At 44.3% G+C, this 26,150-nt stretch overlaps 1 protein-coding gene across 3 annotated transcripts in view; it reads left to right on the forward strand.

Moving 5' to 3' along the window:
• Positions 1-26,150, forward strand: part of ABCA1 (ATP binding cassette subfamily A member 1) — a 95,442-nt gene that overhangs the window by 62,840 nt on the left and 6,452 nt on the right. For 2 of the 3 annotated variants that reach the window (XM_054002503.1, XM_054002504.1), the window contains exons 10-45: positions 236-375; positions 615-731; positions 2,937-3,125; positions 3,924-4,129; positions 4,222-4,398; positions 5,002-5,224; positions 5,596-5,817; positions 6,411-6,615; positions 7,133-7,246; positions 7,713-7,884; positions 8,386-8,517; positions 9,025-9,164; positions 10,197-10,334; positions 10,878-11,098; positions 11,530-11,602; positions 12,117-12,319; positions 13,310-13,358; positions 14,038-14,151; positions 14,478-14,629; positions 15,098-15,222; positions 15,604-15,702; positions 16,871-17,060; positions 17,226-17,320; positions 17,687-17,719; positions 18,266-18,371; positions 19,086-19,160; positions 19,567-19,736; positions 20,664-20,841; positions 21,383-21,498; positions 21,586-21,730; positions 23,071-23,194; positions 23,775-23,904; positions 24,036-24,156; positions 24,331-24,393; positions 24,861-24,967; positions 25,359-25,500. In XM_054002503.1, the coding sequence (XP_053858478.1) occupies positions 236-375; positions 615-731; positions 2,937-3,125; positions 3,924-4,129; positions 4,222-4,398; positions 5,002-5,224; positions 5,596-5,817; positions 6,411-6,615; positions 7,133-7,246; positions 7,713-7,884; positions 8,386-8,517; positions 9,025-9,164; positions 10,197-10,334; positions 10,878-11,098; positions 11,530-11,602; positions 12,117-12,319; positions 13,310-13,358; positions 14,038-14,151; positions 14,478-14,629; positions 15,098-15,222; positions 15,604-15,702; positions 16,871-17,060; positions 17,226-17,320; positions 17,687-17,719; positions 18,266-18,371; positions 19,086-19,160; positions 19,567-19,736; positions 20,664-20,841; positions 21,383-21,498; positions 21,586-21,730; positions 23,071-23,194; positions 23,775-23,904; positions 24,036-24,156; positions 24,331-24,393; positions 24,861-24,967; positions 25,359-25,500 (5,006 nt within the window). The remainder of the gene's footprint in view (positions 1-235; positions 376-614; positions 732-2,936; positions 3,126-3,923; positions 4,130-4,221; positions 4,399-5,001; positions 5,225-5,595; positions 5,818-6,410; positions 6,616-7,132; positions 7,247-7,712; positions 7,885-8,385; positions 8,518-9,024; positions 9,165-10,196; positions 10,335-10,877; positions 11,099-11,529; positions 11,603-12,116; positions 12,320-13,309; positions 13,359-14,037; positions 14,152-14,477; positions 14,630-15,097; positions 15,223-15,603; positions 15,703-16,870; positions 17,061-17,225; positions 17,321-17,686; positions 17,720-18,265; positions 18,372-19,085; positions 19,161-19,566; positions 19,737-20,663; positions 20,842-21,382; positions 21,499-21,585; positions 21,731-23,070; positions 23,195-23,774; positions 23,905-24,035; positions 24,157-24,330; positions 24,394-24,860; positions 24,968-25,358; positions 25,501-26,150) is intronic. The other variant, XM_054002505.1, reaches the window with a different exon arrangement.

A 26,150-nucleotide genomic window follows, 5' to 3' on the forward strand; every position in this document is an offset into this window, starting at 1 on the left:
TTTGTGGGAGTGTTGCAGAATTAGTACTGTGGCTTAGTGTTGGAGGCTACCTGGTTGCTTCTTGTTCACTGGGCAGACTGTGCAGGCTTGGGCTAAAAGGGGCTTTTTGTGGAGCTTTGCAGTAAAGGAGGGGATTTGTGTCTGAAAAAATGCTTTGCTTTCAGCTTTGATTGTTCTATACCTTCTGCAGTTGTCACTGTGCTGTTCAGCTGCTCACCTTTGTGCTTTTGTTCAGCACCCTACTGCAATGAGCTAATGAAGAACCTGGAATCCAGCCCACTTTCCAGGATTATCTGGAGGGCTTTGAAACCCTTGCTGATTGGGAAGATCTTGTTCACTCCAGATACACCAGCTGTAAGGAAGGTCATGTCTGAGGTAACTCTAGCTCTGTCCACTGATAATGTAGCATTAGCTATGTCCTCCGGCTGTGCAGCTGATCCTCTCTAGTTAAATTGGACCCAAACACAAACCTAGGAAGGATTGCCTGCAAAAGCACAGCCTCCTTAATCTCTCACCTCCCATGCACTCACTGTTGAACACTCAATACAGCCTCTCAGCTCATGATGGGCCTCTGCCAGCTTTTGGAAATAACCTTCCTCTCCTCTTTGTGACAGGTGAACAGGACATTCCAGGAGCTGGGTGTGTTTCGTGACCTTGGGGGAATGTGGGAGGATATAAGCCCAAAGATTTGGACATTTATGGAAAGTAGTCAGGAAATGGATTTCATTCGGGTCAGTATGCTGTCCTTGCCAGAACCACTGCTGTTGTTTTTTGCAATAAGTGATGAAGTATTTATTTTAAATGGTGCTTCAGTGCTGAATTGGGCAGATAAATATTATGGATGGGACCCCTTCTTGAAAGAGATCTTGATTGTACTGATCTTGCATTATGCTTGGCATTCCTTCCTTCACATAAGTCTCCTGCAAACAGGAGCAATGCACGTTTAACACCCACTTCTAATCTGTATCTGTTGGAAAATGTAATGTTTTGTCCGCAGTGTTGCCCTCATGTGTCATGAGCATGTCACCATGGTTCCTCAGGTGCAGCTCTGGGGGGTGGATCTTTGCAACCTGTGCTGATGTCTTTGGAAGCACAGTGATATAAAACTAGCATGAAGAAACAGAGGGTCCACTGTAGAGTAGTTTTTCCAGCTGTCTCTGCAACACAGTTGGTTGGGTATCTCAGTGCACCTTCTTCTGTACAGAGACTTCCCCAGGTTGTATAAACCTTGAAATTCATTCCTTTTTTACCACAGTGTAATGCTCTGCTGAATGATCTGTGACCTGGCCTGTTGTACTTCTTCATCAACATGACATACTAGAGCACCAGAGACAGTTGAACAGATCGTTACAAAGCTCAGGCAGAAAGTTGAGGTCCAAAACATTGACTTGCAGTGATGTCCTCTGAAAACTGAATGTTGCTCCTATTTTTTTTTTTAGTTTTATTGAGCCCTGGGCTTTTATGGTTTTATATTTTATGTTGCTTGTTAACGCTGTTGCCTCCGGTAGTTAATTATTGATCTTCCTAGCAATCTGGTCTTTTCTGTAGTAGTGTAGTAACAGCAATCCCTTTGTTGTCACCTGTTGACATTCGCACAAGCAGGATTTCTTCACTGTCAGTGCCTTGGCAGCTCCCAGGGAGCATCCCCTTCATTGCCATGTTTCTGGGTTGACTTGCCATTACCTCTCAGCCTTTTGGGTTGTACAATCTGTTTGGTGTATTTCTTCATGCTGAGGGAAAGTGCTTTGCTTGCCCATCTCTGCCACTTCTAGCTTGATGCTAATGTGCCTGTGAACTTCAGGAAGAACAGCATGTGCCCCTAGGGTTAAGGAGCTTTAATGTTGGACTTAAACAAGACAAGGTTGAGCCATTTCCCTGCACGCATGGTAGCAGATGTTAACCATGGAGACCAAATGAGAAGAGAGCACAGCACATCCAATTCCTGTGTGCTTGGATGTCCTTTTTATATGTTTTCCTTTGCTAGCTTTGTCTATTCTGTTTTTCCAGTTTGCAAAGTTGTTTTTGTAACTGTATGACCCACTACTTTCTGGTTTGCTGGTAACAGCAGAGTATGGGGAAGCTCTTTACCTCTCTTTGATTTTTGTTGTGGCAAAACATCCACTTCCTGTTCTTAATCATAAGAATTTTTGCAGTTTTCTCTCTTGTGAAGGTTTTTCATTTTATCTTCCTGACTTCAGTTCAACTATATAGTTTACAATTACAGTTCCCTTCCTGCCTGGCCTTACATCATCTGCCCAGTGGATTGGTTTCTGCTTCAGTGCATTTGTACTAGGCATTGTGCATACAGTAGCCTGTCTTCAGAAAGCTAGCAGTTAAACCAGGTGAAGAAAGCACTGTCCCAGACAGGAGGACAAAGGCAGGACATCATGGCTGTACAGGGCTGCTTCAGCTAGCCCTGGTGGCACAAAAGCAAAATACAGAAATCACCTGGCCTCTGGTGGTGGTACTTCTGTTCAGCACAGTGACTGTTGAGCCTTCAGCCATGCCTCAATCGCTCTCCATCCCAGCCAGGAGGTGAGATTTTTCTGGGAGAAGTGAGCAGAGCTAGGCACCCAGAATTGAGCAAATGCATTTCTGCTGAGCTAGCATCTCCCACTTCCCTGGTTTGCATGTGTGAGGTGCAGAGCTGTACGTGGCTCTCTGCTGCCCTCTCCTTGGGAGAGGAGTGGCAGGACATGGAGGCAGACAGCCGACCTGCAAAGCACACCAGTATGGTGTAGCTGTACCGAGGGTAGCACATCCCTCTCAAAGGCAAGGTGAGGGGAAGGATTGTGCTGATCCTCGCAGTATGAGAGAGGCCTCTACCTGCACCTTTTTAACAGCTGTTTTCCTTGTAGTGCTTGTCTTCGTTATGAAAGAGGAATCTAACATTACTTCTCACAACTATTTCTTCTTTGAAAACAAAACACCTGCAGACGTTGCTGAAAGGCAAAGCCCTCTGGGACCTGCAGTTGCCAGCTTCCAACTGGACAGTGGAGGATGTTGCCCGTTTCCTGTCAAACAGTCCAGAGGACTTTGAGACAGAAAATGGCTCTGTGTACACCTGGGTGGATGCCTTCAATGAGACAGACCGGGCTATCCAGACCATCTCCCGCTTCATGGAGGTGAGATCCTGTTAGTATAGGCAAGGCACTGGGGGAGGGCAGCAGCTTGATCTCCACTCATGCAGTTGGGTATTTTGAAAAGGAAAGATAGATGTTCCTCCATCCATTTTCTGGATACAACCAGGGTGCAGGAATCTAACTGTAGGCCTTGTTTTTGAAGTTTTTGCTTTTGTTACTGTGTGGTTTCCTGCCCTTCTGTTACTGACTGAAATCTGCTGCTGTCTCCAGCAGTGTAGCAGCTCGTACTTCAGTCTGGGGTTTAGCTGAGGGCTGTGGTGAAGCTAGCAGCTGATTTAAACTGAGGGAACAAAATTTGTTCTACTTTTTGCCTCATCAGCTTGGGAGATGAATGCAAACAAAAACAGGCCATGGCTTGTTAAGGGCCTAATCCAAAACCTTCAGGTCGCTCGACTGATGTTTAGAGGCTTTGAATCAGACTTGATTTATTGGTAGCAGACGAAATAAAACTATTTTTGGAAAATGAAACCTGGATGAGATCCTGTAGGTAATACTGCAGTGCTAGCTAACCTCTTTTACAGAAAGTGCCTTTGCTGGGGTATTTCTCAGTGATATATGTTTGACTGGTAGGTGACTGTCAAGCAGGAAGCAATGACAACTCTTGCCAACTTGCTGGGCTACAAGAAACCATTGCAAAATAGTCTGATGCTGTTGTCTTTTTCTTGGGCATGACATTACTATTGGAGTGTTGTCTTCTTTCCCTCCACTCCACAACTAAACAATGTACATTATGATTTGGAAGTGTATCCCATAAATGCTTCCAATTCTATCTCTGTCTAGTGTGTCAACCTGGACAAACTAGAGCCTGTGCCCACAGAAGTCCAGCTCATTAACAAGTCCTTGGAACTTCTGGATGAAAGGAGGTTCTGGGCTGGCATAGTCTTCACTGAAATAATTCCTGGTAGCACAGACCTTCCTCAACATGTGAAATACAAGATACGCATGGACATTGATAATGTGGAAAGGACCAACAAGATCAAGGATGGGTGAGCCCTGAAATCCTGCCTTATGATCAATTTCTTACAAAGGATGAGGTGAGGAGGATTTCTGATGGAAAGGTCTTCTTCCCTTGGTGCAGGTACTGGGATCCTGGTCCCCGTGCTGACCCCTTTGAGGACATGCGCTATGTCTGGGGAGGCTTTGTCTACCTGCAGGATGTGGTAGAACAGGCCATCATCAGGGTTCAGACAGGCACGGAGAAGAAGACAGGAGTTTATGTGCAGCAGATGCCCTACCCATGTTATGTGGATGACATGTATGTATGCAGCCTGCTTCAAAAACTCCCAGGAGGAGGAGCTTGGGAGGCATGGGCTTTTGTCACACCTCAGGCACAGTTTTTGTCGCTATTATCAGTGAGGAGGCAATCTCCATAGTGTTCTTAATCCCTAGAACTGGAGCACCCACGTGGAGGATTTATAATATGTAATGACTTGCAGACTCTTGCCTAGCAGAGGGACTGTGAGTACTGGAGTTGAACATACACAGTACCTTCCTGAGGTGTGATCATATCCTCACACCTGATGCAAGCAAAAATAGCACTGGGAAAAATCAGATAGATAGGCACAAGAGAGGGGAAAGAGGGCAATTGAGAGCAGTCCCCAGGCAAGGCAGCTCTTTGCACCCACTCTTCCACTAAGTGGCAATTGCGGCTCCAGCTCCCACTCCTAACTGGCGATATGCTCTAAACACATCCACCTCACCTCATGGTGAGACACGGATCCTGTGTCAGGCTTTGCACATCAGCTGCTTTGTGCAGTGAAGCCTTAGCTGTCACCATGCTCTGCTAGCCCTGTGGTATCTGAAGTTGCAGTAATGTTTCTCACCTGATCCTCCTGGCCTCTTTCCTTCATTTTCTTAGATTTCTGCGTGTCATGAGCCGCTCCATGCCTCTCTTCATGACACTAGCTTGGATCTACTCAGTGGCTGTGATAATTAAGGGCATTGTGTATGAGAAGGAAGCCCGGCTGAAAGAAACTATGAGGATTATGGGACTTGACAATGGCATCCTTTGGTTAAGCTGGTTCATTAGCAGCCTTGTCCCTCTCCTGATGAGTGCAGGACTGCTGGTGCTGATCCTGAAGGTGAGTTGCCTGGTTTGGCCTGTGGCAGCAGACTCTAGAGCCTTTAGAGCCTGCTAAGCAGTGGTCTGCACTGACACACTGGGGAGGAGTTTGTGGGTGTGTGTTGTTGACCAGTTGCTTTTTGGGGACAAGATTTTGGAACAACAGGACTGTGTGGCTGAAAACAGCAGGGAGGAATGTTGTAGATTCAGTTCTCTTTAAAAGATGCCTCTGCTACTGCCTCACTTCTGAGATATCACTTCTGGGAAGGCTGTTGTGCAAATTGCAGGAAGCCCTGCCTCCCCTGAGCAGCAGCCCTGCAGAGCTGCCTATAACAGAGGTACCTCGGAGAGTCCTTTCAAAACCTTATGTACTTATTGTTCTCTTGCCAGATGGGGAATCTGCTGCCTTACAGTGATCCTAGTGTGGTATTCATTTTCCTCTCAATCTTCGGCGTTGTGACTATCCTCCAGTGCTTCCTCATCAGCACTGTGTTCTCCAGGGCCAACCTGGCAGCCGCCTGTGGGGGCATTGTCTACTTCACGCTCTACCTGCCTTATGTGCTGTGTGTTGCCTGGCAGGACCACATCAGTTTCTCACTCAAGATTTTTGCAGTGAGTTTTGATGAAATTTTCCTGGGCTCTGGGTCACTACCAGTAGGGCACTCAACACCTGGACACTGTTAGAAGAGGGGAAGTGGGAATGGGAGGTTAATTTTCAGTGTAAGAGTCTATCAGGGCTGGGCTTGATAAAGAGGTTTACTGAACCTGGTAGAAGCTGCTGGGAGGGTTTTGTTGGCTTTGGTAGTGGGTAATGCAGCTGCACTAAGCTGCCTTGATCTCTGTATGCTGTGATACTGTACAACAGACATGCACGCTGAAGGAGCCACCTGCCTTTCCTCTGCACAGCACTTCTTACCTGTCCAGAGAAGGGTGACTTAGCAACTTGTTCCCTTGCAGGAAAATCCAAAGAATAAACGAAAGAAGATAGGGAAACAAACAATTCTGGGTGGAGGTCCAGTAGAGATTTCAGGCCTCTTGGAACCTAGACCAAATCTGCCGCTCCATATCTGCAAATACAGTGATAGTCTGTGGAACTTGGACTTTTCATATAGACAATGTCCCTTATTCTTGTGCTACAACAGAGATGACCAGTTGGAGAGTAGATGTTAAAAAACTCAGTGTATGTTCATGCCTCCCATTTTCAGAGCCTGCTGTCTCCAGTAGCCTTTGGTTTTGGTTGTGAGTACTTTGCACTGTTTGAGGAGCAGGGAATTGGTGTTCAGTGGGACAACTTCTTTGAGAGCCCATTGGAAGAAGATGGCTTTAGCATCACCACATCAGCCGTCATGATGATGTTTGATACCTTCCTGTATGGAGTCATGACCTGGTACATTGAATCTGTCTTTCCAGGTGAGGTGTACTTCTGAGGGACAATCATATCTTAAGGTTTTTAAATAAATCCTTTTGCCCCTTTCACTTGGTAGGGTGCAAATTCTGCCCATTTTTAAGAAGAGCTATGTAAAGGTCATGGAACAAAACCAGCTTCAGAGCAAGGTTGTTGCTTGCTGCTAGCAGTGAATGTTGCCCAGCACAGAAGCATGACCCCATTGTGGGCTGATCTAGCTCTAGAAGCTTTGCTGTACTTCACTTTTCCCCTCCTCTAAAGTTCATGGTGCTGCAAGAGAGGAGTTGAGTATCAGTACCACGTGTGCTATTAAGTACCTTTCAACATAGGGTTTTTAACCCTAAAGTGAAGTTAGATATCTCTTACCCAGAGTCTGTCAGTGTCTTCATAGAGAAGTATTTTTCCTTTGTCCTGCCTCATCTGGAGGCTTACTGTGGGTGGAGTACTTCCCTTCTTGTCCTGAAAGCTAATTAAAGAAAAGGGACAGATGCACTCAGGCTCATGTAATGCTTTTGGTTTTAGGCCAGTATGGGATTCCCAGACCCTGGTACTTTCCTTTCACAAAGTCATATTGGTTTGGGGAGGAACCACAGGACAAGCAGCAGCCCCATCTTGACCAGAAGGGGTCTTCAGAAGGTAAGTGCTGGACACAGAGCCTTTCTGAAGTGAAGTATTAAGATCTGCCTTTTTCTGAAATGAGAGTCCAAGACAGCAGGAGCAGTACTGGCATGGAAGGTGAAATTGGTCACCCTTTTGTTATCACACTTTGGGTATGCTGATCAGGTGGGTGCATCCAGGTAAACCCAGAGTACTTTGCCCACCTGAGTGCAGCTGAGTATTCAAGGCTCATGTAGTTGAGAAGTCCTTGTATTTTTGCTGAGCCTGATAAAACTGGAGATCTCCAGCTCCCATATTAGCCCAGGAGAGAGACAACAGCTAAATGACGACTTCTGTGGAAGATTCCTGTCTCTGAGGAAGAAAGTGGTCAGTTCTTCATATAACTCATTCCTTCACAGGTTTGGGGGAATGTCATGTCTATTAAAACTCCCATGCAATGTCTGTTCAAACCTATCATATTTCTCTGCTTTGTGTTTTCTTCCAGTCTGCAAGGAAGAAGAGCCGGTGCACCTGAGTCTTGGTGTTTCCATCCAGAACCTGGTCAAGGTTTACCGTGATGGCAAGAAAGTTGCTGTAGATGGTCTCACACTTAACTTCTATGAAGGACAAATCACCTCCTTTCTGGGACATAATGGAGCAGGGAAAACCACTACCATGTAAGAACAAAATAATGATTTAAGACAGTAGGGAAGTGACTGAATATGCAACTCTTATCCATATAGTAGAGGTACCCATAGAACTGCAGTGTGCAAGCTAGTGCATACTAGAGTGCCTCTGCTGATTTAGTCTAGTTGTGGTGCTGCCTTACAGATACAGGGGACTGGAGCCACAAAGAGTTCAGGTTGAGGCTGGGTCAAATGAATCTGTAGGCAGCATTTTGTAGTAATGCCATGACGTGATTCTGACTTACCAGTGAAAGAAAGCAAGCTGGTACTGAAAGAACAAGAAGCTTTTAGAGGAAAAAATCTTTCCTTCAAGCAGACATGTGCGTGTTCTTTGATCACTAGTGGAGCTGATTTGTGCTTTGGTTTATTTAAAATCCATTAGTGAGGCTACTTTCTTGATAGGGGATTCCCCAGGGTTTCCACCTACTCTTCATTCAGCCTTCCACTGTTTCCTAGTGCGGAACCTGCTGATCTGTTCTATTTTTCTTTCAGGTCCATTTTGACTGGCTTGTTCCCCCCAACTTCGGGTACAGCCTTCATCCTGGGCAAAGATATCCGCTCTGAGCTTAGCATCATCAGGCAGAACCTGGGTGTATGTCCACAACACAATGTGCTGTTTGACTTGTGAGTACCATCTGGGAGACACAGGACTGGTGCTATCCAACAGATGTTTGGTTCTCTAGGATACAGCAGTGGGCATCGGCTTTACAGTCTTTTTTTCTGTGTGTGCATGGTGCGAGACAGTGGGGTGGTGTGGGATTGGCGCAGGAACATTTCTGTTTATTAGCACATTCCTAAGTGCCTGAGAATGATCAGCAAGAGCTTACACTTTCATCTTTCATGTACTCCACTCAGCTAGGCCAAGTGTTTCCCCAGTGCCTAGTGATTTCGGTTGTTTGTGGTACTGTCAAGCACCCTTAAAAAAGGATTACTTACATGGGTGCTGAATAGAGCCACACCCTGAAGTGAGGCCGAAACTGAGTGCACCCAGTCTGTGGCATCATTCCTGAAACCTCAGCCTTAAAAGATGTTTTCCTGAGGAAATAGAAATGCCTACAGTAATGCTAATAAAAGGGATGAATCCCAGTATGGTGCTTTCAACTCTGCCCTGAGGCTGCGTTTGTTCCTTAGGCTGACTGTGGAGGAGCACATCTGGTTCTATGCTCGGCTCAAAGGGCTGCCGGAAAAGAAGGTGAAAGAGGAGATGGAGCAGATGGCAACAGATGTTGGCTTGCCTCACAAACTGAAAGCTAGGACAAGCAAGCTCTCTGGTAGGTTCAGATCTTTTACATTTCTCAGCCTCAGAAACACTCCACTGGTTTTTGCAGAGGCTGTGTTATAGACCTTGATGGACTTCTGCAATTATATATAGACTACTATAAAATTAAGTATTTAAGCAAGTCAGTTATTTATTAAGTACCTAATCAGTGTATCTTAGTAAACATGACAGTCTTGCACAGTCTCAAGCTATCTAATGGCCATAACAAGTCTCTCACTTTCTCAGAGTATTTTGTATTTTTTTCCACCATGGCATAGTTCAGCTGCATTTGTTGTGTGTTGTCCAAAGCTTATTAATATAATTTGGGGGTTATGAGTTTAGGTGAGAGTGGTTCGGACCATAGTCTACAAGTCTCTTGCTATTTGTGAACCATACATGCATTCCTTATGCTGACTTCTGTCCCTTCAGTTGGTGACCTGGAGTGCCCTTCTCCTTTGTTCAGTAGGGGCAGAATTCCTGTGTCAGTCTGTACCAGATACTAGAGGAACTGACATGCCTTTGTCTTACTCAAGTATCAGTACAGACTGCACATTTGACTTTTGGGAGGGAGAGCAGATGACCACAGTTGACTTCAGTATTGAGGAATGCAATTCCTTGGTTTTGCCTCTGGAACACTTCCATGAAAGGGGAGTCTCATGGGGACTTATTTCTGCAGCTCAAGCTCTGGAGACCTGTGTTCCAGATCCCCAAATAAGCTTAGGCCTCCAAGCTGGCGATTTGCTGCCCCTGGTGCTGAGACAGTATAATTCAGTTAAAGAAGGGCATGCAAGTTGTGGTTCCCTGCAGGAGGAGGAGAGTTGGACTTCACTGAGGAAAGACTATCCACTTTGATGAATTATCCACTGTCCAGAAAGTGGTTGGACCCTGAAGGCCTGAAACAGCAGCAGTACTTGTTCTCCTCAGTCTGCTTTCTTTCCGAGAGCTTATTATTCCATATAAGAAAGCTTTTTACCATACTGCAAGTATTGCTGTTCCACTCATCTCTGCGTCAGCCTGAACACCTCTTTCTTCTTGTGGCTGACAGGTGGCATGCAGAGGAAGCTCTCTGTTGCCTTAGCTTTTGTCGGTGGCTCCAAGGTTGTCATTCTGGACGAGCCTACAGCTGGGGTGGATCCTTATTCTCGCAGAGGAATATGGGAACTGCTTCTGAAGTATCGGCAAGGTAAGTCATCTTCTTCTCTACTCTTAATAAATGTATTGTGGAAGGCAAAAGAAAATCAATCTGATTCTTGACTGTTCACGAAATAGCACTGTGTCTTTGCAAATTTATCGTTGCCTGCACCAAGGAATGAACAAACACCATGCAGGACAAGGATGCTCAGATCTCTCGTCTGTATATCTTTCTCCTCCTATTCATGTCAGAATTCATGAACAAACTTTTTTACTGGGTTATGACAGAGGGCAGGTAAAGTCAGAAAATCACCATTGCTTTTCAGCAATGTCCTGTTCTGCTTCATGCAACCAGTCTTGCAGACATGAAATTAAACCTGCCTTTGCTGAGCATGACAAGAGCCAGCAGACAGTGGGGAGAATTAAACCCATGACAGCAGTTGTGAATCCTCTCCGTACTCCTCGTTCAAAGGAGCCAAAATTGTGGCATCAACCTCCTGTCCAACTTAATGGCAAGATGCAGATGATTGTGGCTCTGGTGTGGCAGCACAGGTTTGTTTGACTTAGCATCCACGTCTTCCTTGCTCTCTTCCAGGTCGCACTATCATTCTCTCCACGCACCACATGGATGAGGCAGACATTCTGGGGGACCGGATTGCCATCATTTCTCATGGCAAGCTCTGCTGTGTTGGATCTTCTCTCTTCCTGAAGAACCAGCTGGGAACAGGCTATTATTTGACCCTGGTCAAAAAGGATGTAGATTCTTCTCTGAGCTCCTGCCGAAACAGCAGCAGCACGGTTTCCTATCTGAAAAAGGTACAGCTGGCCTTTTCTGCTCATGTTTATTCTTTCTTCATGAAATCTTAGGCTTTTTGGAAGCAGCAGCTAAGATTTTCTATAGTAGAATGCCTCAAAGGAAAATCCCTTGTTCTTTGAAAGAAGTGTTACTTGTCTGATGGGTACTGTGCCAGACCATGTCTAGTTAAACTGTTATGTAAGACATACATCCTCGTTACAGTTTCTTTCAGTGCTGGTGGTCTCAAGCTGATCAGAGAGATACAAAGTAAGTGAAGTATACTTTTGTAACACTCACTTCTATACCCGTGATCTTATTTCTATTTTAGCCCTTTGCAGTGCTATGTCACCATCTGCAGCATCTGGTTGGACTTACTTAGAATATAGTGTCTGGTGGACCCCATTTTGAATAAACAGCAGGAAATAATGTTTGTCTTCTCTTTTGTGACCAGGATGACAGTGTCTCCCAGAGCAGCTCTGATGCTGGCCTTGGCAGTGACCATGAAAGTGACACACTGACGATAGGTGAGGAAAAAAATTTAAGACTGAATCCTAGTTGACATTGCTCTGTAGCTCGCCTTGGACAGCTGCCTTAATCTTGTTGCTCCTAGATAGCTACAGTCTTGGGGAAATTATTAAATTCACAATGATAGTATTTTAAATATTGGAATGCATTTCTTGAGTGATCCATTTTGAATTCAAGCTGTTCTGAGATAAAATATTATGTAGCTGTGTGGTCTGTTAGCAGTATATAATGTTGGTGAGCTGTACATCAATGATTTATTTGCAGGTCTTCCAGTAGCATGTACAAGCTCTCCCAAGTTCTGCACATAAAAATTTATAGTCAGGCTTTTATCCAGGCTTGTGTTAAATTAAAAAGAAATGACACTTCATGGAAATTAACTTCTTTCCAGAGATGTCTTGTATGTTGTTCTTTTCTTCTGGCAGGATTTTTAAGGCTGAGCTCTTTTTTCCACATAATGAGTGGTAACCAGAAGAGAACTATCTTTTGTATTTGTTTTTTTTTTTTTTTTTCTAGATGTGTCTGCAATTTCAAATCTCATTACAAAACATGTTCCTGAGGCAAGACTGGTGGAGGACATAGGTCATGAATTAACCTATGTCTTGCCATACAAAGCTGCTAAAGAGGGAGCTTTTGTGGAGCTGTTCCATGAAATTGATGACCGTCTTTCTGATCTTGGCATTTCCAGCTATGGCATCTCAGAAACCACCCTGGAGGAGGTTAGTGAACTGCTGATTACTGTTTGTCTTAAACTGGGCAGAAGGATTCATGGCAGAATTAAGAATGAGATGAAGCCTTATTGCTTTCTTGTAAAAATTGACAGAACAGGCAGCTTTGCATTCCTCTCCAAAATGGATTGTCTTCTGCCCTGTGTAAGAGTGTGGTCATAGAGGTGTGCATTAAAAATTGAAATGTGGTACAGACAAGCAAGGACAGGTCATATGTGCTCATCTGCACTTTGCTGAGATACCGTGTGTAGGTTGGCCCCTGATTTGGCTGCTAATATCTGTGTTATTTTTAGGGATGCTTTGTGTTGCATTTAACTGAAAACATACATTTCAGTATTAGATACATACATTAGGTAAACAATTTAGATATATGACCTTGTCAGAATTTTTTATGGTTTCAGGGTTTGTTCCATGTGACTGTCTTCCAGCTGCCAAGTCTCTTTTTTATCACAGAAGCATCAAGCACATTATCTCTGTAGAATCTTTATTTGTTTATTGTTAAAGAATGATAAGGGAAACTGAAACAGTGGTGTTTTTGTACTTACTGAGGTTGCCCTCTAGGTCCTTCACAGCTGTGAAGACCTTGGATGTTATCTGCAATTTGAAAATGGGTTATTTCTGGTTTAGGAGAGTCCATGAGTCAAGCTCCATGAAGATGCCTATTCAAACAAGAGCTATAAGACATGGGGAAATACGAGATTCACCAAGTTTAGTTACTAGGTCTGCTTCTGAGACACAGGAAAGAGCTCATGTTTGAGATGGCCTGAGAACTCCTATTGGAAAGGGGGAACAGCTGGTAGCAGTCTGACTCCCGGAAACGGGAGAGAAGCCACAAAGTCCGTATCTGCATTATGCAAAGGATAAACTCAGTATCCTCAGTTCTCTTGTAGCACCTGCCAGTCTTACATGGCGTCTCCTGAAGCAGTACCTACAATATCTCTCTTCTTTTGATTTTCACTGAGACTTATCATTCCTTTTCAGATCTTCCTGAAAGTGGCTGATGATAGTGGTGTGGATGCAGAAACCTCAGGTGGGTGTAGTTATTCCCTACAGAAGTGACACATACCAAGGTATGACAGAGCCTGATTGAGACTGAACTGAAGCTCTTCTGTTCTAGTATTTTTAATGACCCGAAGTAGCTGGGTTTTGTGTATTTAATGCATGCTTTTATGTGCTGTGAAGGTCAATTGACTCAGTTGGTAGCATATTTATGTTGTAATAGTGAAGAGTTTCTGTTGTTTGAGTATATTGCAAATGACTTGACTGACACTGTTGTCTGCTCTGAAGAACTCCTGACACATCAGACCATAGCAGGGTCCAAATTACTTTCTGAGAGCAGATCACAGCACTGAGTGCTCATAACAGCAAATTGCACTTGTAGTCACGTGACTACATATGACTGTCATGTGGACAGTGAGAGTTTTCTTACAAGGAGAGCAGCCTGCTCTCTGGGAGAAAAACCAGAAAGGTGTCAAGTGCACTAGAAGAAGTTTCTGGGACATCACAGAAAGTATAGTCCATAAAACATGGCCTATTGCAGAATGACAGTCTTGGTTTTGTTTTTACCTGCACGGAAGTCACTCCAAATCAGCTCTTCAGTTTGCAAATGGAAGACGTGTAAAATGAAAATTATATTGCTTTGTTTTTTTCTGGGGATGGCTGGAGATTAACTGAAACAGTTCAGCTAACCATAACTGCATTATTTTCAGATGGTACATTGCCAGCCAGAAGGAACAGACGTGTGTTTGGAGACAAACAGAGCTGCCTTCGTCCATTTACAGAAGATGATGCATTTGATCCTAATGATTCAGACATAGATCCAGGTATTGCTAGAGTTCAAGCCTGTTTTCTTTCTGTGTATGCTCTTTCATATTATAAGTACTGCAGATCTGATGGCTGAGTCTGCCAAAGGAGAGGTATTTGCCTTTAGAAATAGTGAACAGTGTAGGATGCACAGCCTGCTCAATCCTCCCATTCAAAGCTCAGAGATACGGAAGAAAATACATTCATGTAAATTTCTGTTGTTATTGCTGCTGACTATGCTTTTTTTTTTCTGGTGAGTGAGAGTGGCTGCTCCAGCCATCACCTTGTGTCTTCAGCAGAGATAGCATCTCTGAACTTCTGAGTGAGGGTCATTTCTTCTTGCTAGCAGAATCCAGAGAGACAGACCTTCTCAGTGGCATGGATGGGAAAGGCTCCTACCAAATGAAGGGCTGGAAGCTCACCCAGCAGCAATTCATGGCTTTATTGTGGAAGAGGATGCTCATTGCCAAGAGAAGCCGTAAGGGCTTTTTTGCCCAGGTGAGAGCCTCCAACATGAGCAAAGTCCCTCATCAGGGACAGCTCTGGACTGTGTATTGTAATCTGAGTTGATGGTGGGCTAAAAACCTCAAGGGAATGCAGATAACCAAAATTAGCCTTCACTGCACATGGGGGCAGAAGTGAAGCACTTGCCTGTGTAAGTGAAAGGAGTTGCATGATAAACCATGCAATTACAGTATTCTTGCACAGCAGAATGTAATTTTGCCCTTGAGAACAGCATTTGCAGCTAAATCCTCTGTAGCCTCCAACATGAGAAAAGTGAATTCCCTGACTGAATGCCAAGATAGATCTTGCATTGGTGTCTAGGACTGCTTTGGTATAAATAGCAAAGGTATTTCTGAGAAACTTTGAAAAAGTTTTGATCCAATAAGTGAATCATATGTAACTCCTGATGCTTCTGGAAACATTTGCTCATAAAAAAGACATATTTTTTTCTTAAAATTTCAGATTGTGCTGCCAGCTGTCTTTGTGTGTATTGCTCTCATGTTCAGCCTGATTGTTCCTCCTTTTGGGAAGTATCCCAGCCTGGAATTACAACCCTGGATGTATGATGAGCAGTACACTTTTATTAGGTATGTTTTGTGTGGCCCATAAATTATATTCTTTGTGAACTTGAGTTACTGAGTTCCTTAACAGGTTGTTTGGGGTTTTGTGTTTATCTCAGAAGCACATTTTAAAAGAGAGTTGTGGTGTTTTCTTCTTTGACCTTTAAATGCCAGCTCTAAGTACAGGCAAGGCCATATCCATTTCTAAATGGTGCTATGACTCTTCTAATAATACTGTGTACAAAAGACATACAAAAGCAATGTATGTGTGCTCGTAGGCCAAGCATTCTTCAAGGGCAAATCCCCGCCCACATCCTTTCACTGTGCTGTTGGACTTGCTCTGTTGCTTCCTTTGGCTGTGTGCTTGTTACCACGCTGACTGATAGTTTTTTTCTGCTGTTCCCATAGCAATGATGCTCCAGAAGATTCAGGCACTCACAAGCTTTTGGATGCCCTTCTTGATAAGCCAGGGTTTGGGACACGCTGTATGCAGGGACATTCCATCCCGTAAGTAGAACTTTGGTCTGGGAACAGGAAGAACATCCCTGGTAGCTCTAGCTGACTTTAGGAAATTATAGTAATGCATGGCCAGAGCAGGATTTAAGCCAAAAGAGTTGTAATTACATTCAGTTTTTCTGCTCAGAAGCTTTTTAAAAGTTGCCAGCCCTCAGTCTGGTGAGGAAGTTGAGGTTTGAGTGCAAGTCCTTGCTGGTAGAGATGGAAAGGAGAGAGCAAATGACTCAAGTTACTGTTTGGGCCCAAACATGGTAAAGGACCTATTTATGTTGCAGTATGTTGTTGACTGTAGCTATTCCCACTCCACAATGTTTCCAGCTGCATTAGAAACCTGAGTTAGCACCCCAGAAACACTAGCAGAAGGAGTGGAGAACCAGACAGCATTTGTTGTTTCCTAACTCTGCCACCTGACTTGGTGCATGGCATTGGGCATGTCACTGAAGATCTAGTCTGAAAATGTAGAAGAGGCATATGCTCCAAGAGTCCAAGATGGTGTGTCCAGAAGATCTGCAGCTCATGCTCACAGGATGATGGGGAGGGAGGCAAGGTGTCTGATATAATGGCCAGTGATGGAAAGTAAGCTGCATCCTTCATAAGAGGCATGAAAGCCTAGCTATTACACCAATGGGCCATGGGGAAAAAGCTGCCCACTACTACCTCACGGAAGAGCAGTGTTTTGATGCCCCAAAGGCAGAAATATATCCAAGGAGTCATACAAGAAGATTGTATGCTGTGATCTTAAAATAACAGACTATCTCAGGTTGGGAGAGACCCATGAGAATCATTGAGTCCAACTGTCTACTCCTCGGAGGACTACTTTTAACTAAACCATGTGACTAAGCACATTCTCCAGATGCTCCCTGAACTCTGGACAGTGTGCCTGCTGGGACTGAAACAAAGCATTTAATTATAATGCAAAGGGGGGAGTGTCTGGCCCTACAGTATTGGCCAGCCTCAGTTTCTTTGGTAGTGGGATCTGTTAAAAGCTGCAGAGTCTGATCTATTGCTCTGAGCTGTTTGTCTCTGTGAGGTCGTGCTCCTTTGAGAATCACAGTGCTTCTTCTGGGGACTGTGGAGTTTGATCTTTAAATCTCTGGTAAGCAAAGGCCATCATATTTGTCTTTAAAACTGCTTTTTTATTGACTCTTTCCAAATACAGGGACACTCCTTGCACTGTGGGACAGAAGGAATGGACAACTGCTTCAGTCCCAGAGTCAGTGCTGGACATCTTCCTGAAAGGCAACTGGAGCATGGAGAATCCTTCCCCATCTTGCCAGTGTAGCAGTGAGAAGATCAAGAAGATGCTGCCTGTATGCCCCTCTGGTGCAGGTGGCCTGCCACCCCCACAGGTAGGAGGGAGCTCAGTGGTACTACAGTGAGGACTGCAGTGGTACTGCTCATGAGGAGGAGAGTGGCTATGTGTGATTCTTGCATGCAGCATTGTACAAGATTATTTCACTCAGAACCTGTGTTTTCTGATGAGCATTTATCTGTATTTCCACTGGTGACACCAGCGTGAGCAAGACACAGCTGACATCCTCCAGAATCTGACAGGCCACAATATATCAGACTACCTGGTGAAGACCTATGCGCAGATCATTGGGAAAAGGTAGCTGTTGAACACTCCCCCTTTCCTCCCCGACAAACACTGCTTGCTCTATGGGTGATGCACAAATCAGGCAAATAAGCCTGGGCAGCCCAAACTCTTCAGTAGTGAGCCAGACCCACTCAGGTCCTCAGATGGCCCTGATCCTCAGCTCAAGTGATGTTTCTGCTTTGTGCGTGGTTGTGTGCTGACCCTCATAGGCAGATTATGGGGGAAGCCTAAGGATTACACCGAAGAGGAATGGTGGGAGCTATATCAGATGTGAGAGGCTATAGCACTCTTTTTCCCGGCCATGTGCCTGCAGCTTTGTTAGGTCTGTCTCTCCTCTGATTCTGTGTATTGTATATCAACTCTTTTTTCCCTCTGCAGCTTGAAGAACAAAATCTGGGTGAATGAGTTCAGGTAAGTTACTGCATTTTCCTTAGCTTGTATAGGTCCACTAAACCTTGACCATACTATTTAACAGGACACATCCACCCTGCTTTAAGTTTGTGTTATAGGACTCTTAATTACCAGATATTGGAGGAAGATGCTTAAGGATAAACTGGTACAATCCCAGAGCACTGGACAGCATGTCTGCCTTATGCAGAGAGCAGTCTTGAAAAGATTTGCATGACCAGCATCCTGGTACTCTATTCTGTGAGGTGCTATTCTTCCAAGCAAGGGTAGCAGGGAGACATCCTGCTTTGCCTGCAGTAGAGAATAGCTGCCTTTGGACAGCATGCTGAGTAATTGCAATATGAGTATTTAACCCCAGAAACAAAGACTTCATGGCTAAGCAACGATGTGGGAGAATAAAAGTCTTCCCTTCACGTAAGAGTGGAAAGTGCTAGCCTTGGGTGTACTGCAGGAAGAGGAGACATGGACATGGAGAGGAATAAGGAGTAGCATTTTGTGGAGGTCAGTGAATGGTCATGTCTTAGCATCACTTTCTGTCTGAACTTTCAGGTATGGTGGCTTTTCTTTGGGAGCCAGCAGTTCTCTCGTGCTTCCTCCAAGTCATGAAGTCACTGATGCCATTAAACAGGTGAAGAAAATTTTGGAGCTGGCACAGGTGAGCAGTTTTCCCCCATAAACCCAGGAAGCACTAAATACTGAGTCTTGTTACTTGGGAGATGACTTGGAAGCCATAAAATGAGGAGCATGTGTATGTTAGCTGTGTCCACTGACTTCTCCCCACTACCTCTGAGCTGAGATCTCCCAGGCTGTTGTCTGGGAGTAGCAGAAGGCTTGAAGACATGCTCAGCTAAAGCTTATCTAGCCCATGTTGCTGATGTGGGTTCTGCCCAGCACCAGTTGCAAGCCAGTGGGGATTGCAGACATCTGAATGTTTTGTGGCAGGACAGGGTGGGCTGTCTTGTGGAATTAAGAAGTGGTTGCTGCCATCTTCAAAACCTCAGTTGAACCTTCCTGTGCTGAGTCTGCCCTGGCTCAGAAGAGAATTTGGGCCACTGTTTTTCTCTGAGACTGTCAGCCTGCAGGCTGCAATGTCTCTGAAGGTTGCGTGCAACTTTGGTTAATATGGTTAGCTGGAAAAAAACAGGCATAAGACTGATCCTTCTTACCGGTGAGACTACAGAAAGGGAAAGGGTGAAGGAAAACCACAGTTACTCAGCCTTCTTATCACCTCCAGTTTGGTGGGTAGAGGCTGTTGAGTTGGCAGAAAGCTGTCAGAGCTGTGAAAAACATTGTGTAGTCTCTGTTAGACCCCAGGGCATGAATAAAGGTATTCTTAGAGGGGAAGTAACTGTCTCTTTGCTGTTTGCAGGGGAGTTCTGGGGATCGATTTCTCAACAGTTTATCAAGTTTCATGAAAGGCCTGGATACAAAGAACAATGTGAAGGTAAATTAACCAATCCTCATTTCTGTGTCTGCTATTTGAAGCTCTGGTGACTTGGAGTCACAGCAGTTTGTCTTGGAAAACTTTGTAGACCAGAGTTCTCTGTATTTGCTAGTGGAATAAATGTAGCTTGTAGTTTTATGTGGGCTTCCTTAAAATTTGTTTCTCCTGTGGAGTCTAGGCCTAAATGCCAAAAAGAGTTCAGTGCTGGATTGGTGATAGCTTCCAGCAGCCTCTTGTGTTTATTGATTAAACTGTGTGTTCTGCCCCTCAGCAAGCTAGCTGGAATGATGTGGAAAGAAATATGCTCTCAACAGAGGAAGCGATGTTCTGCCTAGGAAGGGCTTAGGAAGCTTTTGGGTAGCTGATGTACCTGGTGCCTTCCTGATGCTCATGCGGTGTCTTGTAGGTGTGGTTTAACAACAAGGGCTGGCATGCCATTGCATCCTTCCTGAATGTGATCAACAATGCCATCCTTCGGGCCAACCTCCAGCAGGGTGAAAATCCCAGTGTTTATGGGATCACTGCCTTCAATCACCCACTAAACCTCACCAAGCAGCAGCTCTCTGAAGTAGCTCTGTAAGTTGTGACATGAATATGGATGGGTTTGGACTCATTGCTGATGACTGGAAACAGGCAACTTGGGAGGTTTTGGACCCACTGGTTTTGGACCCACTCAGTGGCCTCTGCCATTTAGGTTCTTAATACACAGGCCTTATTTTCTCTGGTCTGGGCAATTTGTTCTGCTGAGAACTTGCTGTTGAACAGCACTGCTGTACAAACTTCTTCTGTCCAGGAGTCTCTGAAAGCTGAAGTTCTTAAGAACAAGTCCTTTTCAGGAATCAGACCTTCTGCAACTCTAGAAAATCCCTTTTAGCCACCTTCAGAAAGGTGTCTCACCATAAATATGGTGATTCTTTTGTCCCCAGCATTTCATTAGGAACCACTAACAGGTCCTGTTGAGTTTTGCCCACTGTCTCAAGCTGGGGGGCACACAGTAATGCACAGGGTTAAGTTCAATGAGGCATTGACTACTCCAATCCCACTACGATCAGAGTCAGAACTTATAATCTGTGTGCATATATATCCTTCTATCCACAAAACAGTGGCAGATAATGGGCAGATACTTCTCAGCTTTGAAACAACATCAAAAAATGGACAAACCCCAACAACCCCAGGAAATGTATTATGTGGGAAACAAAATGGTGGTAATAAGGAAAGCAGTCTATTGTGCTGAAGTTATTAACCAGTCTGCAGGTTGTGATGCTGTGCTTGAGATGCCAACAGACTATGTATGTTCCCTTTGCTATATGGCTGGAGAAGAGCTGTGCAGTTAAGAGAATCTTGCAGGGTAATTCTTTACTCAGGGTTCTGAGTATAAGGACAGAATAATGACAGCAGAAGAAGAAATAGTTTCTGCCTTGCCCTTCATGAGCTGTCTCATTCCTTCTCAAAGGAGCCAGTACCAGCATACAAACATTTTGCTTTCTTCCTTTTTTTATCCAGGATGACCACCTCTGTGGATGTCCTTGTGTCCATCTGTGTGATCTTTGCCATGTCCTTTGTTCCTGCCAGCTTTGTGGTTTTCCTTATTCAGGAACGTGTCAGCAAGGCTAAACACTTGCAGTTCATCAGTGGTGTGAAGCCTGTGATCTACTGGCTGGCCAACTTTGTGTGGGATATGGTAAGGACTTAGCCTGGGCTAAACTATCCTCTGTTCTGTTTTTCCAGGGTGTTTTGAAGTGCACAGTGCAGTTTGTTCCAGTGGGCACCACACTATTTCAGTGAATAACAAATGTGACTATGACTTTTATGTTTACTCTCATGGGGTAGTGCTTCATCTCAGTGGGTCGAGGAATACAACAGAGGATGGAAGGACAACCATAAGCTCAATCATTAGCATTTATTATGTCACTCTAAATTACTTGCCCAAAAATGTTTGCTTGTGTAGCCCCTTGTTCTGCTCTGTCCAAAGCAAGTTTTCTCAACCTGCGGTGTCTGAAACCTGAGAGTCTGACTACTTCTAGAGGGACCAAGAAATGTGAATTCATGTGTACTCTATTACGGGTTCACACATATGACACTTTTGACAAGAGTCTCACATTGAAAACAGCTTTGGGAACACTGAAACATTTTGAAAACTATTGATTAGAGCAGAAAAACATCTCTCCTTTTTTTTTATGTCATCTGGAAAGAAATCTAAAGTCATGTTTTTCAACTTCCAGTGCAACTACATTGTTCCGGCCACACTAGTTGTCATCATCTTCATCTGCTTCCAACAGAAATCCTATGTATCCTCCTCCAACTTGCCTGTGCTGGCTCTCCTTCTGTTTCTCTATGGGTAAGGGATTTCTTATCAGAGGATGACTGGGAAGGCTCTTAGACTTGGACGATTCTTACCTGATGTTGCTACCTTTTTTCTTGCCAGGTGGTCCATCACCCCCCTCATGTATCCGGCCTCCTTTGTGTTCAAAATCCCTAGCACGGCCTATGTTGTGCTGACCAGTGTGAATCTCTTCATTGGCATCAATGGGAGTGTGGCCACCTTTGTCCTGGAGCTCTTCACCAACAATGTATGTTTTTCCAGAGGCTCCTCACTGTCTTGTGCTGCTACAGTCTTGTTCCATGTTGGTTCCATGGTGCCTTTAGTAGCCAGATCTCCAGAAAAGCTAGGCCCTGTACACATTAGCTTCAGCAGCAGTTTAAATACAGGTTCTGGTGGAAATGCGTTAAAGCCCCCTGTAGAAAGGTTCACAGAGCTGTTAAGGTGGGGAAGGAGCTCTTGAGATTGTCTAGTCCAACCTTGGAGCAGGATCAGCTACAGCAGTGTATTGGGTTTGCTTGGCCTGGTTTTTCGTAGTGGGGGGAGGGGGGGGGGGCAAGGTCAAACCGCTAAGAACAGGTTGCTCAGGGCCATTAGGATTTAACATTTCCAGAGAGAGACTCCACAGTCTCTCTGGATGACTTTTTCCACTTTTCAGTCATTCTTAGGGTAAAAAAAAAAGCAGAATTTTCTTACATTCAAATAGAATTTCTTGTATGTTCTTAATGAAGGGCATTTTCCATCTACGAAGGCCATTTAATCACCCAACCATTTCATTGCCCTAAATTTTTGCCTCATATTGTAGATATCGCTCTAGCTATGTTGGTGAGCTTATGCACTTCAGTTTTTCAACACCAGATGCCTCCTGGGGAAGGTACAAGTTCCTCTCATGCTTGTAGACAACACAAGATGTCTTAGCAAGCACTGTTTGACCCACAGTGATGTGAAGTGTTCCTTGTGGGAGAAGCCTCAGGAGACACCATGGGAGTTGTTGATTATACCTCTTCCTGTGGGCATAAGGGCACAGTCCTTGATGATGGTTCCTTTTTTGACAAAGCCTGTTCTAGCACAGTAAAAATGAGTACATGCTCAGAGATGAGTACCTGGCAGAACAGGAACTCAGAGTGCTATCAGTTCAATCCACAGACTAAGCCCAGCTGGAAGACAACAAAGGACAAGTATTAGAGCTTTCAATACGGGATAGGGGGAACTCCCTACAGCCACTGACATATCCAGTCTGTTCAAGTTAAACTTCCCTGTGTCCTTAGCCAGTGTCCTTCTTGCATATAATTGTTTGCAGACACTGCCTTTTAGACTGTGAGTGTGTGGAAAAACCTTATTATTATTGCAGTTATTGCAGTTTGCTTGTGTTAATAGCATTGTGAACAACACAGCAACACTGACTGTCCAGAGTAGCCATGGCCCTGGCTCTTGGGAGAACGTATCTTGTTGCATCACGGGATTTCTAATCCTCAGATTTTTGTGGAGTTGCAGTGTTGGGAAAGGGAAGGTGGGGTTAGTGACAATATGGGAGGTGGTGGTTGCTTTTTGCTCATCTGGCTCACTGGCGCTTGAATTTTTTCTTAACAGAAGCTGAAGGACATCAATGACATCCTGAAGTCTGTCTTCCTTATCTTCCCCCACTTCTGCCTGGGCCGGGGACTCATTGACATGGTGAAAAACCAGGCTATGGCTGATGCTCTGGAGAGATTTGGTAAGTGAAATTGTGTTTCACACAGACAATGGCCTGAAAGGAAGAGAGAAATCTCGAGTCTGTTCCAGACAAGCTCCTCTAACTTTTCGGGGACTCAAAGTGCACAATTTGCAGCACAGACCTGGACAAACATGGCAAGTCATAGCCTTCCACTCTTGTTAAGAGAAACTGGTAGATAGATCCAAAGTGTTTTGAGTTAAGAGCATTAAATAAAAATGCATAAAGACAATTCTATGGATGTCATTAGGCCTAGTGTAAGGAGTGACTGAGGTTCTGGAAAGCTGGATGGTTTTTTTTCTGGCATGAAGATGTCAGATCTTCACTACCCTTCACTACCCTTTTGGAAAGGTGGGCTATCTCTTTGGCAGACTGAATTCTCTGGGCCTGAGTCCCAACTTTGCTACAGTAAAAAATGTGCATGCAGCCACAGCTGACCCCATTTCTAGTCTAACCCTTCCCTCCTGCAATTGGCTGATCACCATTGTCCCAGTGCCCAACTTGGTGAGCTCTGCTGGAAGAAACGCTAGCATGCTCCCCTTGCTCTGGAAAAGTGATTGTGCTTTTAATCTCATTTTGGCAGGAGAGAATCATTTTGTATCCCCTCTGTCATGGGACCTGGTGGGAAGGAACCTCTTTGCCATGGCAGTAGAAGGTGTGGTGTTTTTTCTCATCACAGTGCTCATCCAGTACAGATTCTTCATCAAACCCAGGTAGGTTGTCCTCTCTACTGCGCTGCTACAGGCAGGTGAAATTTTCATTGGTGTCACCTATGAAATGGGGAAAATATTACCTATAGGGCATGTCATTTTCTGCTAAGGCTTTATCATGTTGCTTTCTTCAGGCCTGTCTATGCCAAGCTGCCTCCTGTGAATGATGAAGATGAGGATGTAACCAGAGAGAGGCAGAGGATAATAAGTGGAGGAGGACAGAGTGACATTTTGGAAATCAAGGAGCTAACCAAGGTGACAGAACTTCTGAATTTGTACTCGTTGACACAAAACTATGCAGTTCACTGTGCCTTATCAGAGGAATTTAGTGGGATCAAAACTGGATCGAGTTGGGAGTATTGCAGATGTACAGCTCTGATTAGAATTCTTTGACAGCACCATTCTCATTCTTTTTTCTTATCGTTTCAGATTTACAGAATGAAGAGAAAGCCAGCAGTTGATAGGATCTGTGTTGGAATCCCCCCTGGAGAGGTAAGCTTATTTGTTAAATGCATTGTTTTGCTATTACTGCAGTATTTAGGAGCCACAAGACAGGGTAGAGTAAGATCAAAACCAGATAAATGTTCAAATTGCACCAAAGGAAAGTAGAAGCTGAAGCAGTTTCTGGTTCTGTGTGTCTCTGCCTTTGAAGAAGATACTTAACTCTCAGTGTCTGGGACCAGAAGCCAAACTCCAGTATGCAAGGTTTGGCACAGATGAACTGCAGTGACAGTGTATCAAGGTGACATCACAGCTGGTTCATCTTCCCAGCCTAAATAAAAGCCCAGAAGTTTGTTTTGTTTTTTTTTTTCTAAAAATGGACTTAAGCTGTCCTGAGGACTGTCCTCAGGACTCTAGCTGTCCTGAGGGTCAAGTTTGCTTCTTCCCATCTTACCAGTGCTGAAAATGATGCAGTTGGATCTTGTTCTCAAATACACTGTGCTCATTTATATCCCCAGTGCTTTGGACTCCTGGGAGTAAATGGTGCTGGCAAGTCATCCACTTTTAAGATGCTAACTGGTGATACAGATGTGACTGGAGGAGAAGCTTTCCTCAAAGGAAACAGGTGAAAGACTGCATATTTTCTCTGCTTTCTCCTCTAGTTTTAACAGCTTTTTTTCAAAACTCTCAAAACATCAAAATTCTCTTCCACTTTTCCTGTTTACAACTCCTGGCATCTGTTTCAGCCCTTGTTTGAGTCTGGTAAAGTACATCAGTGGCTTAGGAAAGTTGATTTAGTCTGGTAGTCATTTCTGTAGCAGCTCTTCCAAGTTTAAATATAATTTTTTAATAAAAAGGAGGGGAAAAGGGAGAGAGATAAAAAGTAACTTGATCAAAATGGACTTCTATGATCCTGTATTTTTGTTAGTTCAGTAATTCCAAAAACACTGTTTCACACTGTTTTAACATCTAAAATATGCTCATGAAATCCTAACAAAGGCTTTTTTCTTTTACAGTATCTTGTCCAACATCCAAGAAGTCCATCAGAACATGGGCTACTGCCCACAGTTTGATGCTGTTAATGAATTGCTGACAGGGCGAGAGCACTTGGAGTTCTTTGCACTTCTGAGAGGTGTTCCAGAGAAAGAAGTCTGCAAGGTAAATGAAACACCACAGGACCCACCCCAGTGACCAACTTGCAAGTTCTTGCTTGCATGCACCCTCCCTGCAACTCATGTAATGCCATGATGTGAAGCTGTTTAGAAGATACTGTATGGTGAAATCGGTCCCCCTTTCCTTCAGGGAAACCCAAGAGGTCTCCTGTTTTTCTGGTGTTGCCTGGAAAAATGTACTAAATGGAAGGACAGATAATTTGGGTCCTGTGTTCTCATAGTGAATGCTCTTCTCTACTGAACAACTTTCTTCCTTTAAGAATTTAAGGGCTGTGGAGCTGCAGGTCACGCAAAAGTTCACTCACTGTCAAGTGTTAATTCTTTAAAGTCCCCAGAAACAAACACTCTACAGCATTAAAGTGCTGCTATTTCAGCATTCAGATGTGAGGTTACAGTAACAGTCTTTAGGCAGTTGATGACAGCAGCACCCTTCTCAGTTCTGTTTCATGGAATTGAGTATTTACTGTATGACACCTGAGTGTTCTAGGTAAATGATACCTAGGCTATGTCCAAGTAGCTTGAATCCTCTGTGAGGGTAGATGTGATGGGTGGAAACTGAAATCTCCTTCTAAGATTGCTGCCATGTGATGTTCTCACCAGCTCCATATAAAAAGGGACTCAGTTCTGGGTGTGATT

Source organism: Vidua macroura, chromosome Z, assembly GCF_024509145.1.
Source record: "Vidua macroura isolate BioBank_ID:100142 chromosome Z, ASM2450914v1, whole genome shotgun sequence".
Taxonomy (NCBI): Eukaryota; Metazoa; Chordata; class Aves; order Passeriformes; family Viduidae; genus Vidua; species Vidua macroura.